The sequence below is a fragment of the Eublepharis macularius genome, chromosome 4 (assembly GCF_028583425.1).
Source record: "Eublepharis macularius isolate TG4126 chromosome 4, MPM_Emac_v1.0, whole genome shotgun sequence".
Taxonomy (NCBI): Eukaryota; Metazoa; Chordata; class Lepidosauria; order Squamata; family Eublepharidae; genus Eublepharis; species Eublepharis macularius.
In genome coordinates, this window is record NC_072793.1 from 31,007,462 (window position 1) to 31,019,685 (window position 12,224).

Here is a 12,224-nt window from a genome sequence, read left to right on the forward strand (position 1 = left end):
CTCCATTTATATGTGAAGGGCTGCCTTTTAAATCTTCCTGCATTAAATCTCTGCTCTGTGTACCCATGGGTAAGGTGTGTGGGGGTACTTGCTTCCTGTTATGGGGCCTCAACTTGAACTTGCAACAGCCATTCACCTAGCGCTGTCTATTACTGGAGTAATTATTTCTGCATGTGTTGAAACTTAGTACATTATCCTATTGATCCCAAACTACATCTTCTGTTGCGCTACTTCATCTCTTTCGGGGGTGAGAAGGGGCATTCCTTCCAGAAAATAGATACATTTTGGCTTGGACTTGCCTTTGCAGTTAGATTAATAATAGCTACCTGGGCGAAAGATGGCATCCACTATGAAATGGTGTAGAAAACAAAGTCTGTATTAGGAGGGGACTGTTTCTTGGTACCATGTACTTTAAGGCAGCTGACACATTTACTACCACCAAGTTCTAACACACACATGATTTCTTTTTACAGGTTGGCCTGATTTATATGTTCAATCTCATAGTCGGGACAGGAGCTTTAACAATGCCAAAAGCTTTCGCTACTGCTGGTTGGCTTGTCAGCCTCATCCTAATAATGTTCCTGGGGTTTATGAGGTAAGAGTGCTTCTCTTCCTATTTGCAGTTGCCTAGGAGCTGGCGTTAGTGAAAATTTGGCCTGTGCCTTTAATACAGGCAGGCTTTCTGCCATCTCGCAATTATGATTTCTACAAGAGTGTTGTACTGGGCCTTGAATTCCGTGCCTTTTCTGTGCAGCTAATGAATTCTGAAATAGTTGTGCTTCTTTTCTGTCAGCTTAAGTGGGGTTCTTGTCCCTTGTATTCCAGAGCTTCCAGTCTGAGCAAAGCATGTCTTTGTTCTTTGTCCTCTGTGCCTTGATTTAGCTGTCTCCTCCATCTCAGGACAGCCTCTCTTACTGCTTCTAAAAAAGTGATTTCTTTGGCACTGCTTGTTTTTAAATTTTAGCAGTAACATTTTCCCCATAACAGCTTTCCTTGCCTCTGAATGACAGCTGAGGTGCTCGTAGAACGTAACTCTTGTGGGAGAGCCCATGAACATGGAATTTTCTTTTCAATCTGGAGACTGGTTTTTTTTTCTGCTGGCTTCAGCTTGTTAGGTCAGAGTCTTCTATTTTTTATTTTATGTGAACAATGAAATGGGGAGAAAGTGTGTTAACTCAGCACTAGGGGTGTGCACCCAAAAAAAGACTCGGGTTTCCAGAATAACCCGAACCCCGAAGCGGCAAGTCCGCTCCTCCCTGCCCCCCATCACGTAAAAAAAGGCCATTTGCAAACAGCAAGAAAAGTGTTGCTTTCAAGCTTCCCATTGCCATTTTCCCTGATGGGAGGGGGAAGAGGGAAATGACAAGAAAAGTGTTGCATTCAAGCTTCCTGCCATATTTTTTACCTGGTTGGAGTGGGCAGCTTCCCCCTCCCATCAGATAAAAACAGGCAGAAAGCTCAAAGCAGCAGTTTTCTTGCCGTTTGTAAACAGCAAGAAAAGTGCTGCAGCTGCTGTCGTTCTACACAAAGCTTTCCGAAGCGTTACGAAGCACTTCGGAAAGCTTTGCTTTGATATTTCCAAATTGACTCAGCAATGCTGGGGTGAATTTGAAAATATCGAGTCTACCCGAATCAGCCCGATTCAGGTTAAAAACTCAAATTGGCAACCTGAAGTGCACAGCCCTACTCAGCATCCCATTCTAATATCTCGAGATGTGTACTTTTTGGGGTGGGAGGGGTAATAATATCCAAACAACTTTTGATCTTGCAGTATGCAAAATCTGCATCCATCTGGCCTGAATTATTCAGATCATATATGTATGAGTCACCTTTGAGTTGTAAGATCTTGAACAACAGCTATAGGCTGAACTATTATATTATGAAAAAAACTTTGACTGCTGCTGAAAATAGTATCCCACGATATACATCCTCCTAAACATTTATCATCTTTTTTTTACTGATTACACTAATTAATGCAAGTTTACTTAACACTACAAAACATGTTAATGTTTTAATTTTTACGAAATGGAAGTTTTCTGTTTATATGTTGATCTGTTACGTGTTGTTATATTGAATTGTTATCTAAAATAAAATATTTGAAAATGAAAAAAAAGAAAAGAAAATAGTATCCCCATGTTGAGTAGTGTGACCCCCAGATGTTGAAGACAGGATGCTGAACTATGACCTGCCCCCCCCCACCTGACTGGAGAATTAATCCAGATGCCCTCCTTTGCCAAGTGAACAAATGCCTTCTCCGTATTAACTTCTCCCTTTTAGCAACCTGGAGAAAAACGTAATCAGTTTCCCCATGTTGTCTGTTCTCCCTTCTATAACTTGATAAAACTTTCCCAGTATTCCGATGGCTTTAGTAAGTTCATTTCCTACTTAGGAACAGAGTGCGGGCTTTTGCTGTGGCTCTGCAGAGACTGATTTTTTCCAGTTCCCCTTCCTATGTCACTTCCTATATGACTTCATTTCCCTCAGTTTTCTCTCCACATTGGATTAAAAAAAATCTATTTCCTTTGCATGGACTTTATCCTTTGAACATTTATTCCTTTCTTATCTAAAACAATGGCGATACAATCTTTGGAAGACAAGGCCTTGGAAGGGCTCATTTATTCCCGCAGTGAGAAGCTGCAATCTATCCTTCTGTTGCTGTATCAAAGAAGGCATTTGCCTTTCTGAAAGGCCAGACACTAAGGCCCTTCAATCCAGGGTAGGAATCACTTACTGCAAAGCATCAGTCTCCCAATCCAATGATCCAAGGTTGCTGTATCAGTTTATTCCCTGGGACAGTTAGCTGATTAATGGTGGCACTTGAAACTGATATATTATTATATTAATACAACTGGGGGACCTGCAAGGAATTGCAAGGGACATCTCATTTTCCTTCCCCCAACATGTCTTCTTTTCCTTCCCTGCCCCCATAGCATCTCCCCCTTTTCCTGCTTCTTTCTCTCCTTCCTGTCCATTTTCACTTCTCCCACCCAGGCAGCCTCTGCCCAATGGCCCAGTTGCATGGTGCTCCCTAAGCCAGGCCCAATTGGGCTGGTGGCGGTATTTCACTTTTCTCTGTATCCTCTTCCCTATGCTATTTCCTCTTTCCCTCCTCCTGGCATCCCCCATATGCTCACCTTTCCCCATGTCCCTCTTTCCTTCAAAACCATTAAACAATTTACCTTTTATCTGTCCCCCATCTTCATCTATATTTACTAATTTGCTTCATTTACATACTGCCTTTCTCCACTGTGGAGACCCAAAGCAGCTTATATCATTCTCCGTGCCTCCATATTATCCTCACAACAACCCTGAGAGAGGTACATTAGGCTGAGAGTACATGACTGGATCAAAGTCACCCAGTAAGCTTCCACAGCAGAGTGATGATTCAAATCTGGGTCTCCAGTATCCTACTTTGAAACTCTAACCACTACACTATACTGGCTTTGGCGGGGGGCTGTTATTGAACAAGCAGCCGGGCCTGAGTTATGCAAGTCTTGTGGTATCAAGTCATCTGGTGGTTGCTCACGGGTTCCAATCAATCCTCCCTCAAAGGCCCAAATGGCCGTGGAAAGGGCCCTGCCCCTCTCCCTGCCTTTTACTGACAGATGCCAAGCCTGGGATACTGGCTAATGGTTGCCTAGCAACAGCCACTGAGGGCATCTGATTCAGGGATACTCAAATACAGCCTCCAGGTGGCCATAAAGCACTTTCTGGTCACCTAGCTCAAAGTGAGGTACCCCTCCTGTAAATTCTCAGGTGTTTCAGAGAAACAATAACCATAATAAAAACAGTGTACTTATATACTGCTCTGATGGACAGATTAGTGCCCACTCAGAGTGGTGAACAAAGTTAGTGTTATTATTATCCCTGCAATACATCTGGGGAGCTGGGGCTGAGAGGAGTGGCTTACCCAAGGCCACCTGTGGACCTTATGGCAATAATGGGAGTTGAACCATCAGCACGTAACCACTATGCTACATCTGCAGCAACTTGTAAGGAACAAGGGTCTCTTACCACGTAGGTGGGAGAGAGAAAATCGATCTTTCCTCTGAATTCTCTGGCATGATCAGGAAGTCTGAATGCCTTCACTTAATGTGTCAGTGCCCTGGAGTCACTGAGAAACAGCAAGAATCTTTTCCTTTTCCTTTTGTTTGTCTCTAGCTTGAGATTAGATGAAAGACTAACCAAGCTCCTACTATGATTTCTTTCAGTGTATCAGAGGAATCAGGGATTGGTTACAAATAATAGGGGGCACGAAGTCCACCAAAATTTGCGAACCCTGCAGATGAATATACTTGCTATTGTAACTTACGGTGGCTACTGTATGTATTTAACTTTTTCATTCTAAAGTACATACCTTTCAGTGGAAGATAGCGATTCTCTCTTTCAGTGCATTTTCTCACTGGGCCCTACTTGTGTGTTGAAGCGTCATCTTATAAATTGCTTTACATCTGTAGAAGAGAAAAGCTTTATAAAAGTGTAAGTTCTTTTGGATGGGAGGCATAAATCATTCCAGTACCAGTGACTGAATTGCTTTGGAGGAGAGTCTTTATACAAGAAATCATTTCAAAACCTCCAAGTCTGCTTATGGCATTCCCTACCTTCTGCTTTGATTCGTTTCCAATTAATTTCTTGATGCTGCTGGGATGTGTGCGGTTCAGCTGTTTCATGTTTTGTATCAGCCTTGAAATGTGTTACCCACCGGTGGTGCATGGTTTGAGAATTATTGCCCTGATACTCCCATTCTTCTGTTTTGTGCTTCTGGTTGCCTAATACCCTCTGGAGAATGTCGAGTGCCGTAAAAGGGCACAAGGGAAATCATTATCCATGCCTCTGGAAGGAGCTGCCGTGCTCTAATCCTAGCAAAACTAATTTCTCATTCAAACTTGATAAATGAGTTTAGTGTGTGAAGCAGAGAGAAGTCATTTTTGAGGTTTAAATAAGATTGATTTTAGGTTTTGGTAAAAATGAGAGAAAGAATCCTTTAACTTAGGGTAATAGCAATTCATTTGTAGGATCAACAAAGCAAATGGTGATGGTGAGTGGAGACCTCTGATGGGTCAGTTGTTCCCAGCCATTTTACCGGCAGGTCTTGGTAAATGTTTTCAGCCCTTCACTTTTAAAATCTTAAAGTGGCTTGTCTTTCTTGGCCTAGCACATTGGGCATACATTTTAAGTACATTTATGTATCCTAATGATCTGGATGAGACCTTGATAATGTTATACTTCAGTTGTGCCTTCTGTCCAAGCATCTAAGTTGTCTGCAGCCACTGAAAATCATGGTAAAATATTCTCCCAATGATTAATATAGTGTACTTACTATGTAGCTGGAGAACATGGTCTGGAGTGAGTAGAACATCGATCAAACATCATCATCATCATCACAACAACAATAATAACAATAACATTCAATTTATATACCGCCCTTCAAGATGACTTAACACCCACTCAGAGCAGTTTACAAAGTATGTTGTTACTACCCCACAACAATCACCCTGTGAGGTGGGTGGGACTGAGAGAGCTCCAGAGAGCCATGACTAGCCCAAGGTCACCCAGCTGGCTTCAAGCAATCAAACCCGGTTCTCCAGGTTAGAGTCCCACGCTCTTAACCACTACAAACATGCTCATTCTGTTACTTACTAAAATTAGTTGAAATTCTTCTGTCAGCGTTCAGACTTGTACTTCTCAATCTTGACCACAAGACACAAGTAACACAATTCCTATTGGAATTCTCACGTGACAGCAATCCCATAAATATGAGTGGGAATGGCACACAAGAAGAGTAGCTTTGATCTTGTATGTCTTTCCTTCCCTTTTTTTTGAAGTTGTGCAGGAGAAGTTCCTGGGCTGGAGAAGTCTTGTTTTGGGTGAGAATGGAACATTGCAGCTGACTCATATGAACTTCAAGTAACTGTTAGCTTTCATTTTCCTACTAGTTACATGACCACAACCTTTGTAATGGAGGCCATGGCGGCTGCAAACGCCCAGCTTCGCTGGAAGAGGATGGAAAAGCACAAGGTTTGTTCAGCAGCTTAACTTGATTCCAAATCCCACTGTTCTGCCAACTTGACTGGCTGGTTTTCCTCTCATTTGTAATATTCAGCCTGTAAAATAGGTATGTAAACCTTTGAAAAGCCCATCATCAGTACTGCAAAACTTGTCTAATTGTGGACATCAACACCCCGCCTACCCCCACCCCCATGCTTGAACTGTAAGCATAACAAAAAGCCGTAGAGGGGATTTGGTTTCTTTCCAAGTATGGAATCTACTTGTTTTTCTGTTTCTTGGCAGAATTCTTCACTAATACCATATTTGGGGCAGTTACACTCATTTCTTGCTCTTTTAGGAAGATGACGACGACGATTCTTCATCTGGAGTTTCTGATAGTGATGTTCTCCTCCCAGATAGCTATGAGAGATCAGAGACGCGCCCTATTCTGTCTGTTCGTAAGTAGCTGGCTGTTGCCGCATACTGATGGTTTTTTTCCAATTTATTTTTATTTATTTATTTACGTCATTTATAGTCCTCCTTTCTCACTGAGACTCAAGGTGGATTACATAGTATGAGGTTAATACAATTGGTATCAAGTAAGTACATTTCAATACAATACCATAAGGTAAACGTATACAAGACATAGCATTAGCAAGGATCCAAGACATAGTAGAAAATACTGAAGCAAAACATAATCAATTCTAGGACTAATATTAGACAACATGGAGCATTGGTTATACATAGGAGGACATATTTAAAGCAGCAGATAATATATAAGGGAAAAATTGTGATGAAGTCTATGATCCCCAACTCATTAGTGGAGCATCTATGACCCCATCCCTACAATACATCCCTCCCATTTGAGTAAAAAGCCTTTTTGAATAGTTCAGTTTTGCATCATTTATGGAAAGCCAGGAGGGTGGGGGCTTTTCTGACTTCCTCAGGCAGGTCATTCCACAGGATAGGGGCCACCACAGAGAAAGCCCGTGTACGGGCTGCTGCTGACTTCACCTGTGTGCAGCTTGGCACTTGCAGGAGACTTTGTTCAATTAAAAAAGAACAGATGGATAAATGAGATCCTGCTGCTCTTCTGGCGTCATGGGTAGTAGATATGCATCGTGAAGGTTTACACTAGTGGCCAAAATTGTGGAAACCTTTTGGAAAAAGTGCATTTTTGAGGCTTGATGGCTCATAACACCACTTTTTTGAGGAGTAATACCATAAAATTATATATCAATGGAAAGATAATTTAATCAAGAATGTAACAACAGGCATGTTGTTATATCACAAGGAATGCAGTATTTATTCAGCTGGCCCAGGTCTCAAGCTACAAGACCTCAATGAGGCTCTCCGATCTTATCCCACCATGCGTGTAGGATTCCTTTTTGCTGCCACAAACAGAGTGACAGTTAGGGGTATACTTGTCTAGTAATCTGCAACAGTATATTTTTGTCTCAAGGTTATTTTCTTTAAATGAAAATAACCTACTCTAAACCACCATGGATGTTGAAAATCTCACTAGAATAATACAGAAACACTCAGATGTCCCGGTGCCTTTTCTTTGTTCCATGCTAAGCATGGGATTAGTTGGGCAGAAAAGACCACCAAAACATCAGTTTCAGAAACAAAAGTTTAATTAACTTACATGAGCTGTCATTAATTGCGATTGTTGCTGCACAACAATTTACTAATAACATTTGAGTTTAAAAAAAAGTAAAAATAATAATATATGCATCCTCTCACCCTAGGTCTAAAACTTACCCCCTCTGATGGTGAAGTAAGAGGTAGGCAGAACACTCTTCAAGTTTCCAGATATCTGTTCAGGCCCTACTCATTTCTCTTTTCTCACCACTTTTCTTTTTTGGCCTTATTTTCCAGGGCCTGGCTCTTCTGAACCATACAAAAAATTCCTCAAGTCTTTTCTTTCTTCCCCCACAAAGGACAGAGATTCCATTTCATAGCCTTTTAGACCCCTTCTAAAATTTCCAGCCAGCTCCCAGAAGGTCCTTGCCACCTTCTCTGATTAATGCAGCCTCCAGGGCCTCAGGAAATGGCCGGAGTTCTCTTTGCTAATTCCATCAAAATACGACTTGAAATCCTACTTGCTTGGCTAAGTAGGCAAAAGATTGCAGAATTACTTGGTAAAGTGGTCTTAGGTTAACCTCCGAGCAGTCAGAAGGTGCAAATCCAACATTTACCTTGCAGTTTTATGACGGTTCCTGGGGTGGGGCGGGGTCTCATTTCCCCACAGGTGATAGTTGTCATAGGCAACCCATGGAAATGGCTGTTCAAAAAACTGGACAAGATAAAGAATGGATTGTGATTATGGCTTGGCCAGAGTCTGTGTGTTACCTTGAAACATTTGGGAAAAAAGTCTAAGAATGTCCCTTTTAACCTGCAGAAAGACGAGGAGCACCCAATATTTTTGAAATCACGGAACGAGTGGAGATGGGTCAGATGGCTTCCATGTTCTTTAATAAAGGTAAAGTGCCTCTGAGTCCTGAAGACCCTGCTTTTTGTTGGATTGCTGTTTGATTTTCTTTTAATTTAATAGATTGCAGTTACTGAAAATTCTTAATACGCCCCTGGAGTTTGACTGGTGGAACTCTATTTAGGATTGCACTGTTAGTGTTTAAAGAAAAGGTTGAAGATGAGTGATTCCGCACACGTTGGATAATGCACTGCCAATCCTCTTTATAGATCATTTGGAACGGATTTTTTTGTGTGCAGAACAAAAAATCCACCTCAAACGACTGATAAAGTGCATTGAAAGTGCATTATCCAACGTGAGCGGAATCGGCCGATGTGACACTAATTGCCCTGCAGTTTTAAACCAAAATACAAATAAAAATTCTCATTTGATAAGGCTTGCCTTTTGGAGGAATTACATGAATTAAATCTCCTGGGTTGGAGGTGCAAAATTGTGGGGCAGCCAGCTGGCTGCAACAGTCTGTTGCTGATAAATGTCTTATTAAAATGTTTAGGCCCGGGTGACCTGTTATAAGCGTGAGCTAGACTGTCGCATAGGAGACGTGATGCTATCCTATTTGAATTGCTGTTATGGATAATGTCACCCAGCAGAGGGTGCTCATATCACACACACAAACTCAGGATAAGTGATATTGGGTGTTAGTGCCTGAACAAAATACAAAGTATTTGTGTGCTAATTGCAGAGGGAGAATAAAAAGGCCGTAAGAAAAGCCTTCTTCGAGTCAAGGATGGCCAAGCAAGAATTTTGTGACTGAATTTGCTGTTTTCGTCTTTGATGTAGGAAATGACAGTTTGGTGCTCTAGAATTCTCCAAAGACCACACAAGTTCCACACATCCACAGACACAAACTTTCAGCATGGACTTTCACCTTCAGAGAATTTGCTTCATTTTTAAAAAAAAGCTAGATGGTCTTCAGAAACTTTTAAAATGTGCTGTTGGTGTCTAATGAAGTTGTAAAGGCCCTGAAAAGCATGTGAAGCAGGTTGTGTTGAACCTGTCCAAGGATTTTTACCCTTTACTTGCTGTTTTTCTCCATTTCTAAATTATCTCTACTGAATCTCTCTTGTAAGTTTATAATACAGTGGTCTAACCAAGCCATGTTGCTTTATGCATATTTAAATAACGTGCATAACTCCGCAACGACAGCTAGGCTGGAGATGATTGCTCTCATTCCTGATTTCTGCTTACCAGCTGGACATCCTACTTGTGTTGTCTGTTTCTACTCCATGCAGTCACGTGTGTTGCAGGAAAGGTCTGCTTGTGATCATTCTGCCTAGAGTAGGAGATGACAGATTTTAGGTTTCTGGAACGACTAAATTTTTTTCCCCCAAGACGCTTGGGAGCTACCAGTCAAACAAAATGTGGCTTGGAGGAGAAACTAATCACAAAATGACAGCGAGTACAAAAAACACTGTCTAACTTCGTCCCCCATTTTTCTCACACTTACCCACTGTATATACTTCAGTTTGCAGCATGTGATCCTGATTGCATCCCTTCTGCAGTGCTGTCCAGCCAGGCTCCTCACAATAGAACACAACTGTGCAAGCTTAGTGTGCATGTTAACATTGTGGCTGCCTGGCCAGTTTCCTACTAAGGTACAATGGTTTATGTAATATACTCAGAGCATAGTGCTTTCAGAGTTCCATGTTTTAATGAAAGTAGGTTGGGGCTCTATTATACATTACTCAGAGAGGTGAACTGTTTAAAAGAGAAATCCTTGTTATCACTGAATTTTCTGCTCATTTCCTTGAATATTTTAAAATTGGATATGGTTTGGATCTGCAATCTTAGGTGTTAAACTGTGGATAAACCTTCCATCTCTGACTTGATTTCTTTCTGTAGGGTGCAGTCTTAACTCTAAGGACCAAAAAAGTCTGCTCTCCGTTTCATAGGAAGGATCCTTAGTCTGAGGGATAGTTGGGTGCTCTCCTCTGGGGATCCGGGAGTCATTTATTGTAATAATGGATTCTAGGCACATACATCATGTACTTTCCTTGCAGGAAGTAATTGATCTTCCTGTTTTGTGTCCTGTAATGAAAGTATCGATCAGTGAGGGTCAGTGGCAGTTTATAAAACAGAACTGACACTAACGTCGGTCTGTAGGAGGGGAGAACGGAGGTTGGCAAGCGGTACTCTCACGTGAAATCCTGTGCTGTTTGTGAAGATCAGCCTGTCCTGAAGAAGTAACAAAGAAGAGGACTAAGATGTTCTTACAGAAGGGCAGCAAGACCGGCTAAAAAGCTGAAGTTGCACATTCCTAAGAATAAGGGGCCTTAAAATAGAAAGTTGATCTTAGACTTGACCGAACACTATGTCTTGAATAAAATGCTTTGGGCTGCTACTTTGGGCACACCCATTTCTGGAGTCCAAAGAATGAAAGAGTGTGATGTGAATAGCACGTCATCCAACAGCTTTATTTCTTACGCGATTTCATCTTTTCTAACCAAATGGACTATAGAGCTTTGGTCTCGTGTAGGAGCACGATTCTACTAGGATTGTAGTAGTAAATCCTAATCACTTGAACACAATGCCTTATTGGTATATTAATATTAACTGAGAATAATAGCAATCTCTACCTAAACGTACACATGCTGAAGGTCCCAGGTTCAATCCCCAGCATCTCTAGCTAGAAGGATCAAGTGGTAGGTGATGTGACAGACGTCAGTCTGAGACCCTGGAGAGCCATTGTCAGTCTCAGTAGACAATATTGACCTTGGTTGTTGTGGATTTTCCGGGCTGTATAGCCGTGGTCTTGGCATTGTAGTTCCTGATGTTTCGCCAGCAGCTGTGACTGGCCAGTCACAGCTGCTGGCGAAACATCAGGAACTACAATGCCAAGACCACGGCTGTACAGCCCGGGAAATCCACAACAACCATCGTTCTCCGGCTGTGAAAGCCTTCGACAATACAATATTGACCTTGATGGACCAATGGTCTGATTCAGGACAAAGAAAGAGTGAGTCATGGTAGTGAAGCGACAGAAAAAAATTGTACCATGACAAACTAATTTGAACTATAAAGAAATATAAAGCAATGAAATGAATAAATGAAAAATATGTATAAATCAATTATACTACAATTATCATTTAATGTATGTAGGGAAATACGGTATTGAGGGTAACAAGGTTATAAGCTTGTATAAACCTTTGTGACTATTTACTAATTCCTGGATTATACTTGGTACAGTTTGTAATTGCATTGTTCAAGTTTGCCTTTGAATCCTTTCAATTCGGTTCATATTGTACAAAATATTTGGTACATTGAAAAGGCACAGTCACATTATGAACAGGCATTAGCACTTTGTATATTACCATAGGAATATTATGTTTACGAGCACTTTGCAATTCAAAATTTATTTATTTATTTATTTATTTGCTTAAATTTATAGTCGGCCCTCCCCAACCGAGTGGGCTCAGGGCGGATCACAACAATTACACACTACACAATTCACCAGCAATTCACCAGCAGCAATTGCCTGCTCTGCTTATTAGACCTTGTTGCCCTCAGTACCATATTTCCCTACATGCATTCATTGTACTATAATTGGTTTATACATCTTTTTCATTTATTTATTTCATTGCTTTATATTTCTTTATAGTCCGACTTAGTTCAACTTAGTTCGTTTGTCATGGCACGTTTTATTTCTGCCGCTGGTTCAGGATAAGGCAGCTCCATGCAGTCAAGCGAGGTGTCAAACTTTCTGTAAAGAGCAACGTTAAGGAAGAGAGGATTTTCTTCGTTT

The 12,224-nt window shown here is 41.3% G+C and overlaps 1 protein-coding gene across 3 annotated transcripts in view; it reads left to right on the top strand.

Annotated features, from left to right (window-relative positions):
- TMEM104 (transmembrane protein 104) overlaps window positions 1-12,224 on the top strand; it is a 117,982-nt gene that overhangs the window by 16,195 nt on the left and 89,563 nt on the right. For 2 of the 3 annotated variants that reach the window (XM_054977856.1, XM_054977857.1), the window contains exons 4-7: window positions 474-595; window positions 5,937-6,018; window positions 6,347-6,446; window positions 8,393-8,473. In XM_054977856.1, the coding sequence (XP_054833831.1) occupies window positions 474-595; window positions 5,937-6,018; window positions 6,347-6,446; window positions 8,393-8,473 (385 nt within the window). Of the gene's footprint in view, window positions 1-473; window positions 596-5,936; window positions 6,019-6,346; window positions 6,447-7,739; window positions 7,776-8,392; window positions 8,474-12,224 lie in introns of all 3 variants that reach the window. The other variant, XM_054977855.1, reaches the window with a different exon arrangement.